This window comes from Anopheles ziemanni, chromosome 2 (assembly GCF_943734765.1).
Source record: "Anopheles ziemanni chromosome 2, idAnoZiCoDA_A2_x.2, whole genome shotgun sequence".
NCBI classification, from domain to species: Eukaryota; Metazoa; Arthropoda; class Insecta; order Diptera; family Culicidae; genus Anopheles; species Anopheles ziemanni.
Genome location: NC_080705.1, coordinates 2367722 through 2376334, shown reverse-complemented (window position 1 = coordinate 2376334; position 8613 = coordinate 2367722). Strand labels below are relative to the sequence as shown.

General features: G+C 49.2%; 3 protein-coding genes across 3 annotated transcripts; 1 reads left to right on the top strand and 2 right to left on the bottom strand.

The window, feature by feature from the left end:
- Positions 1 to 329: 329 nt before the first annotated feature.
- Positions 330 to 1046, bottom strand: LOC131281448 (methyltransferase N6AMT1). The gene has a single exon (XM_058310780.1). The coding sequence runs from the start codon at positions 1013 to 1015 to the stop codon at positions 335 to 337; it is 681 nt and encodes a 226-aa protein (XP_058166763.1). The 5' UTR covers positions 1016 to 1046; the 3' UTR covers positions 330 to 334.
- Positions 1047 to 1416: 370 nt separating this feature from the next.
- On the top strand, positions 1417 to 2848 carry LOC131293511 (cyclin-dependent kinase 1). Its single transcript, XM_058321591.1, has 2 exons — positions 1417 to 1778; positions 1859 to 2848. Exons 1-2 carry the CDS (start codon positions 1630 to 1632, stop codon positions 2604 to 2606), a joined length of 897 nt encoding a protein of 298 aa, XP_058177574.1. The 5' UTR covers positions 1417 to 1629; the 3' UTR covers positions 2607 to 2848.
- A 284-nt stretch (positions 2849 to 3132) lies between these two features.
- Positions 3133 to 4487, bottom strand: LOC131283010 (stress-activated protein kinase JNK-like). The gene is made up of 3 exons (XM_058312568.1): positions 4324 to 4487; positions 4111 to 4240; positions 3133 to 4047 (listed from the first exon to the last, which is right to left on the bottom strand). Exons 1-3 carry the CDS (start codon positions 4485 to 4487, stop codon positions 3133 to 3135), a joined length of 1209 nt encoding a protein of 402 aa, XP_058168551.1.
- Between the last annotated feature and the right edge of the window lie 4126 nt (positions 4488 to 8613).

Genomic DNA, 8613 nt, shown 5'->3' with positions numbered 1-8613 from the left:
CTTTCCATACAAGTTTCCAAGAGTTGTTTCCGAGACTTTCCATACAAGTTTCCAAGACTTGTGTCTGAGACTTTCCATACAAGTTTCCATGACTTGTGTCCGAGACTTTCCATTCAAGTGCCCAAGTATATATTAAAGGAAATAAATTTTCGAAACAAACATTTAGAAACTGTCTTGTGGATTTAAATTATATTTCAGGGATTTTTTGTCAATTACAAAAGGCGTTACGCCTACAGATAACGGCAAAGTTAAACTAAACAAGTCCAAAGAGCTTCCTACCCAACAAAATTCCATTACCAAGAAGAATGGACGATAAAATCTTTTTTTTTTTTCGTCAGCTCTTGGTTTCGCCGGGTTTTCTTTCAATACGAAGCACGTAAAGATGTTCACCGCGAATGCGCCGTTCTTTGATAGTTTTCCCTAGAAATCCCTGCCGGTGGACCTTGTCAAGGATACTGTCCGGATTGTTTTCTTTCACCAGCAATAGATAGAACACTCCCACCGGGGACAGCACCCGATCCAGGTCGTTTAGCACACGATTCGTTACCATCATCCCATCGATGCCACCTGCCCAAGAGTGTATCAAAGCTTGTCCACCGTCGGAGCGAAACGTTTCCGCATGCTCTTCGAGGGAACCGTCGATCGGCTGTGTCGGAACGTACGGTGGATTGAAGATCAGCAGGTCAACCGAGTGTGAATGCAGTCCTCCGAGCAGGTCCATGTTGACCACATCCACTGCCACTTGGTTCAATTGACTCGTCCTTCGTGTCATACGACAGGCGGCCGGGTTTATATCGAAGGCGATGCAGTGTGTCTGTCCGCCGGGGAAACATTTGGCGATGGCACTAATCAGAACACCGCTGCCTGGACCGATTTCGACGCACAGAAGAGGCTGCCGGCCCTTTATCGTATCTTGCTCGTCTTCCAGCGCATCCAGGAGCAAGAACGTATCCTCCGCCGGCTCGTATACGACTTCATAATCTTGCGGTTCAAATCTATACACTGGAGTGTCCATAAATCGTACAAAACTCACGAAAAACTATCAACCCGGCAGCATCTTTGTTTGGTAAACAACCTCCGGTTGACAGCTGACCGACAGCAGCTGTTCCGCAATACGTTACACGTCCGGATCGAAGTGTTCACCTCCAACATGAAAGGCCTTTTCTACTCGCATATTGCAACCAACTAAAAATGTTTCTTCCTTGGTTTAAGGTGTGTGTAAAATTAGTAAAACCTCAATCTTATAATTATTAGCTGATTTAACGTAATTTTGTAAATAAAAATGTATAAATTATTTGCTCGAATTGTGATACTGCTCGACATGTCAAACAGCACGCCAAGCGTAAATGTCACGGAAAAACGTCACATTTAAAATAACGAACGTCAACTGCCCGCCCGAAATGTGTTTACAAACGCAAAACACAGCAGCATTGGTTTTCCGTCTAGTTGGCTTTTCGTGTAGAAATCGTAACGTTTCTCGATTGGTTTAAAGTGATATTCCGCGCGGAAGAAGGCATTAAGGAGGGCACCTAAAAGTTTTGTAATTACGATTGGGGTTCCTTGAACATTCTCGTTCTATAACCTCAATATCGTTCTCCGAGGTTCGCGAAAAGCCACACTCCTTGTACGATGGAAGACTTTCAGAAGATTGAAAAGATCGGTGAGGGGACGTACGGCGTTGTGTACAAGGGACGGAACAAGGTTACCGGTCAGATTGTGGCGATGAAAAAGATTCGATTGGAATCGGAAGACGAGGGCATTCCATCGACCGCCATCAGGTAGGTGATCGTGTGTGTATGATTTGTGTTTACCGGGAAAACCCGAACTTATCCTTCCGTTTTATTTCCCATTCGAATAGAGAAATCTCCCTCCTCAAGGAGCTAAAGCACCCGAACATCGTTACGCTGGAGGATGTGCTGATGGAAGAGAACAGACTGTATCTGATCTTCGAGTTTCTCTCCATGGATCTGAAGAAGTACATGGACAGTTTGCCGCCGGAGAAGATGATCGACTCGGAACTTGTCAAGAGCTACATGTACCAGATCACGGCGGCGATGCTGTTTTGCCACAAACGGCGCGTACTGCACCGTGATCTGAAGCCGCAGAATCTGCTCATCAACAAAGAGGGCGTCATAAAGGTGGCCGACTTTGGCCTGGGCCGTTCGTTCGGCATCCCGGTGCGTAATTACACGCACGAGATTGTTACACTGTGGTACCGGGCGCCGGAAGTGCTGCTGGGTTCGCCGCGTTACTCGTGCCCGGTTGATATCTGGTCCATCGGTTGCATCTTTGCCGAGATGGCCACGCGGAAACCGCTGTTCCAGGGTGACTCGGAGATCGATCAGTTGTTCCGCATGTTCCGTATCCTGCGCACACCGACTGAGGAGATTTGGCCCGGCGTGACCTCACTGCCAGACTACAAGTCGACGTTCCCATGCTGGACACAGAATAATCTCGCCGGTCAGGTGTCCAACCTCGACTCGGCCGGTATTGATCTGCTGCAAAAGTGCCTCATCTATGATCCGATGTTGCGCATCTCCGCCAAAAAGATCCTCGAGCACAAGTATTTCGAAGGGTTCGAACAGTGCAACATTCCTACCGAGTAATGGCCGAACCTGCCGTAGTAAGAAGCATATATTTCTTTTATTTTATTTTTCTACGAAGGGTGTAAATATTCGTTTCGCCAAGAACCCCCTCTCCCGCTGGGAAGCGTACAAACTTCCCCTCGCGTCTTGTCCTGACTCCAGGTTCGCTTTTATCTCGTGTTCGGTCCGAATTGTACTGTACATCTACGAATTATGCTATCAATTAAATTAATAAACATGATGTTTGTAAGATTTAAGACCAATCTTTCTCCTGGTTGACTTTCTTTGCTCTTACTTCCTTCTTCTTCCTCCCTTCCTTTCCGTGTGATTCTCACCCAAGCAACAGTCTGCAGGAGGACCTCATTTAGTGCTACCATAAATCGAGATCGAGCGAGCGAAAGATGTTTTGAATTCAACAATTAACATCCTTACCTGCTCGGTTTGCCTTTTTTACTTCCTAACATAATCCTACCTAAATTTAACACTAAATAGCTTAGACAGCCTCAAAAGGAAACACAAATATGGCGCACCGGTTATTCTTCCGGGCTCACCGTCCCTCCTCTCCCGCAGGATCCAATGTTGCACTTGGCGATGGTTCGTCGTCCAGAGTCATCGTTCGCTGGATGTCCTGTATCTCCTCGTACAGGAGCGCTTTCCACTGCTGGACGGTGAGATTCTGGGCGTCTATGGAATGATCGTATGGGGCCGGGGCGGGTCGGTTAACGTCCTTCTCGGAGTACCACAGGTGGATGTACGGATGGAACAGGGCCTCGTCGACCGATATCCGTTCCATCGGGTCGAACGCGAGCATCCGCCGGAGAAAGTCTCTCGCTAGCTCGTTCGTTAGCTGCGGATAGTTCGTGGGCGTTCCATCGAACGCGTCGTCCGGGAACAGGACCTCGAACGGTTTTCCCTCCTGCTTCGGCTGATTGTTAATGTACCGCTGGGTGCCGGGGGTGGTGCGGGCAATGAACTCGGCGCGCGGTGTACCGAGCGTGTCGACGATGCGCATCCACTGGTCGACGTGATCGGTGCCGGGGAACAGCACGGAGCCCGTGATCAGCTCGGCCATGATGCATCCGATCGACCAGATGTCCACCTTCGTGTCGTACTCCATGTTGAGGATGATCTCGGGCGCTCGGTAGTGGCGCGTCACGACGTACTGCGTCATGGTGAAGCTCGTCTGGACGCTGCGGGCCAGCCCAAAGTCCAGTATCTTGAGCGTGCAGTCCTTGCACACGACAATGTTGGAGGGCTTTAGGTCGCGATGGATAATGCCGGCCGCATGTAAGTACTTGATGCCGCACAGCATCTGGTAGACAAGGAAGGAGATACGATCGTGACCTATACTGATGCCGACCACGTTCCTCAGGCTGCTGTCCATCAACTCGGTGAAGATGTACACGTCACGGAACGATTCTAGCGTGGTCTGGGGCGTATACGCGTAGAGAAGCTTTATAATCTGTGGAAAAACGGAGTCGTTCATCAATCATACAATCGCCTTATCACCATCGACCATACTTACGTTTGGGTGATCGACTAATCGCATCAGCTTAATCTCGCGATACGCCCGTTTGGCGAACGTCAAGTCCCGGAATGGTTGTGAGAGTTTCTTCACCGCCAACCGTCGGCCCGTTTGCAAATCAATGGCGGCACTATGGAGCGGACCGAAAAACAAACAATCAAGGATCGTAGTAGAAAGTCAATCGGTGGGATTAGAGTTATTGCTTCGACTTACCATACGGCTCCCTGTACTCCGATTCCGATCGGACCCATGGTGGTGAAGCGGGGTGGTAGAGTGAATTGGTAGTCGAACGATCCGCCCATCGAGGAAACGACTGTGGTGGTGGTGTTTTGGGAGACGGCGGCTCCATTGTCCTCACCGGATCCGTGTGACTGCATGCTAGATAAGATGGAATGCAAAAGAACAAAGATGTAACAATGTACCATTCTGATTAACACGTGCAAGAGAGGTGTCCTTTGTTTGAAGAGATGCACTAGCAATATCACAAGACATTATTCTAACGATAGGATTCGGAATGTTTTGAACACCTTGCCTGGGAAAACAGGCTTTAGTATGATGTTAATTGCTTATATTATTTCGTGAATTACTAAACTCAAAACCGATTGCTTGTTTAATTCCAGGAGATGCTTAACTTATAGTTAGTTACTAATTATATAAAGTTAATTAGCACTTTTTATGCAGTATTTCGAAAACATTTTCTGCAGTTAAGTCAAATATCTGGTTACCTTGGAGATGCTATATAGCAATCATCGGTTGTTAAGGACTTTTCTCTAGTTGTCGCTATGCTTTTTCCAATGCTACATAGATAACGTACATGCCATTGTTTACCACTCCTTTGATCATTTATGTAGATTTGTGGTTTAGGGTTTTTAAATATTTTTAGAAAATTATTACTAAAGTTTGTGATCCTGTGAAACCATTTGTCTTTAGTCCCGATGCGATGTCACGTTTTGTTAAAGAGCTTTCTATCAAAACGTGGCCCCTTCAGGGACTCAATATGTTGATCCGCCGCTCAAAAGGGCAAGGGACGGAGAACAAAACCACGATTCATGAAACGACAAGCACCGTAATGTATCACCTTGTTAGCACTTGCCTCAAAGTGCTTTGGAGATTTTTGGTCGGTTGGTTATCTATCAGCAATGAGCATGGGACTACGGAGTTTCGGCCTCCTCAAGCTATTTGTCATTAAGAAATGCGGTATGAATTGAACTCTTTTAACAGTCAATTAGGAGGAAGTCGGAAGCTGCCTCTGAAAACTGTTTGTCCACGTGATTAGCACACATAAACACACACACACAAGAACACATCCCACATAATCCTTCCACAGCAAAAATTAACAAGATGTACTAGACACACGCGCTAAGCGTGCACAAGGGAGGATGGGTGGTACTTACATTATTGTACGCACCTTAATTTTTGTGTTTCGCAAAAGAAACTTCAACGGTCAAGAAAAACACTCCCAGGTACACACGCACGCACGTGAAACGGCCAACAAAAATATGGTAACAAAACACCAATGGTATTGTTATTTATCTCACCAGCTGAACCAACCCGCGAAGAGGTTCGTCAAGGTTTGCTGCAAAGACGGCGGTGACGACATGTTGGGTCTGAGATGTGCCCGGAGATAAAAGAGACAGTGCTCAAACCGCGACCCAACACATCCGTATGTGCGATTGCGACGATGACGTCCCCGGAGCACGGGGTAAGCGATGAGTAAGAATCCCCGATGGCAGGGGGGTTTGGTACCCCCGGGGCGCAGCTGATAAGGCTGAGGAAAGATAGACGAAACGATGATTTTACACCAACAACCTGTGCTATCTGTCTTTTATCTAATGACATATGTTCCATGTGATACGGGAAGGTGCCGTGAAACAGTTGCTCCAGCAACTGCTCTGTTGATGGGCAATAGAGTTTCATCGAGTGCCGTAGGTCAGTGTACTGTAGCATTGCGTCACCGGGAAGGAATGGTGGATGTTTTTCCAAAAACGTGATGAATAACACTACCCGAAATACTCTGGCGGCCCAATGTATCAATTTAGGTGGACCATCATTCCGATAAAAAACGGGAGCAATTGGCGCTGATTTGCGGCCCGCGTGGTATGCCAAATGAGCATCATCATTTCAACGTGGATGATTCATTTGCCGGGTGAGAAACTGCGGGTGTGTGTGTGTGTGCCCATCCATGTGCTTCGCCGTGATGCCCCAATCGAATCGGTGTTTCTCTGGCCAACAAAACACACGTCATCCTTATCGGAACGGGGTGTGATGGATTGCCAAATGCAATGTGGTGAGCAGTGAGTTAAGTACAGCGAGCCCAGTGAATCCAGTGAAGTGGGCTGTGAGACGAGAGTGCGATCCGCACAGCATCCGCGAATCCATTGATCGATCTTCCGCGAGCGATCGCGAGCACGTGGCACTCATGGTTTTATTTTTAATTTTATCTTTTTTTTCAGATGGAGCCGTCACAAAACGATCCCATTGGGAGGAAGAGCGAAAATGAAAAGCGAGAGAAGGAGAAAGAGAGCAGGCTCCACGATCATGCGCCCCGAAACGGGCGAGTGAGGGCTCACTTTCGCGATCGAGTATTTCCCGTTTGGTTGGGGCATTCACGTTTTCAGTAGGTCAAAGCGTCATATCCCAACGCAAATCCGCCACAGCTCCCACCTTGTTTCCTCCTTCTCACCCCGGGTCGACGAAGACTTTCGCCTTCTCTCGCGCACGTTACATCAGATCAAAGCCAATAAGTGATGCTAATGCTGTGGGTGTTACTCATGCTAGTTCCGCGAACGCCACGCGACGTCATCGTTTTGTGGATCTAGAATCATGGACACACAAACACGTCGCTGGTGTCGTCATCATCGTCGCTAGCACGCGCGCATTGTTTTACGGAATGCAGGCGGCTTCCGAACAGAGGATCACCATTTAAAGCGGTTACGATCGGAAAATCCGCCCGAATCGATCATCACACCGGTGCGTGCGTGCGTGCGTGCGTGCGTTTATATTCGGCACAGCTGACTAATGGGAGGTACAGCGACTAGAACCAAAACTGAACGAACGCAAAGAGACACGCGCTCGCACACACCCTACACCCTTTTTGCGTGGTCGAGGCGGCGATTTAAATCGCGGCGACTAGACTTCCACGAAGCGATCGCATCAGGGAAAACGAAAGTGGTGCGACGGAGGGTGTGATGAGGGAGGGCTGCAGAAATTACCTATGAGTCAGGGAAGGCGCAAAGGATCACTCACCTTGCCGCTTCGAAGTTGGACGACGCTGCCTGGTGCTGCTGCTGACGGAGCAATGGTCACACCACCGAGCGGGTTTCGGGACGATGGTGGAGAGCTTTGTGTTGCCGTGGTGTCGTGGTTGGATTAATATTTAAATTTCACACACCACGGGAGGAACTGCCGTAGACCAGCGTTGAGGGAGAGCGTTGGTGTACGTGTCTATTCGCACGCCTGTTCTTGTAAAACGCCGCGCTCGTTGGATGATAAACAAAGAACATTCGGTGCGATCGCGATTGATCGTACGACACTTGGATTGTCGTTCGGGCGGTGTTTCACAATGACACATGCACGTCGTCGTCTCGTTGTTGTCTGTTGGTCTGGAAAAACCAGCGTGTGCCCTCACTCACTTTCAGCGACGATCCCACATACCGTACTGTTCCGCCGAAGCAGAAGGGAAGCGATACAACAAATACAGCGCACACACACTGTACCGTTTCCCGTGGGTTTGTTTTCCTTAAGGTGACGAGAACCAACACCAGAAGAACCACCTCAAAACACACGGCGATTCCCGGACCACCGGAGACACTCGGAAGGCTTTGTGTGAAACGACGGAGATCACACGGACAGAACAACGACGATCGCGCCCACGACGAGAAAAATGCGCTCGCTCGCCCAAACACACAACCGATCGTGACGATGGGATGCTTAAGACTGGCGGCGGCGATCCGGCGGTCGCTCTCCGAACGCCACGATCGCGGGTTTTTGCGTCTCTGCATGTGTCCACGCCGACGCGGGGGGCTCTCGCTCGTGTGCTCGTCACTCACGCGCGTTCGAATGAATGGCAGTGGCCACCGCGTGAGTCAGGCTGTGTGTGCGCGCGCGCGCGCGACCCAAGAAAGCAAGACCAAGACCGCGAGAGTGAGAGCGGACCGAGACCAACACAGACCGCGAGACCGGGACAAGTTTTTGTCCCATGAATCATCCATCCAGTGGTGGTGGCGGTGGCGGTGGCGGTGGCTCTGCAGATCCTACCACCAATTGGGCGCTAAAGCTTCCATAGACCACCATCGACCGGACCCGGGACCATCCCCTCCCACAGCCACACGGTGCACACCTACATCTCGCTTATGTCGAGTCCGAGGCAAACCCGATAAGCAATCAGTATGCCATCGTGCCTGGTGCACAGTGGGCTAGCTAATGAATCTCGACGTAGATTGGTGCAGTTTCTTAAAGGAGGTTGAAAATCTTATCGGCTGATAAGGATTTAATCTTCCAATA

Excerpts from the sequence above, each read along its gene's own strand:
- LOC131281448 (XM_058310780.1), bottom strand. The coding sequence starts at position 1,015 with ATGGACACTCCAGTGTATAGATTTGAACCGCAAGATTATGAAGTCGTA.
- LOC131293511 (XM_058321591.1), top strand. The coding sequence starts at position 1,630 with ATGGAAGACTTTCAGAAGATTGAAAAGATCGGTGAGGGGACGTACGGC. Across the intron at positions 1,779-1,858 it reads ATTCCATCGACCGCCATCAG|AGAAATCTCCCTCCTCAAGG; the intron begins GTAGGTGATCGT and ends CCATTCGAATAG.
- LOC131283010 (XM_058312568.1), bottom strand. The coding sequence starts at position 4,487 with ATGCAGTCACACGGATCCGGTGAGGACAATGGAGCCGCCGTCTCCCAA. Across the intron at positions 4,241-4,323 it reads GGAGTACAGGGAGCCGTATG|TGCCGCCATTGATTTGCAAA; the intron begins GTAAGTCGAAGC and ends TCCGCTCCATAG. Across the intron at positions 4,048-4,110 it reads GATTAGTCGATCACCCAAAC|ATTATAAAGCTTCTCTACGC; the intron begins GTAAGTATGGTC and ends GTTTTTCCACAG.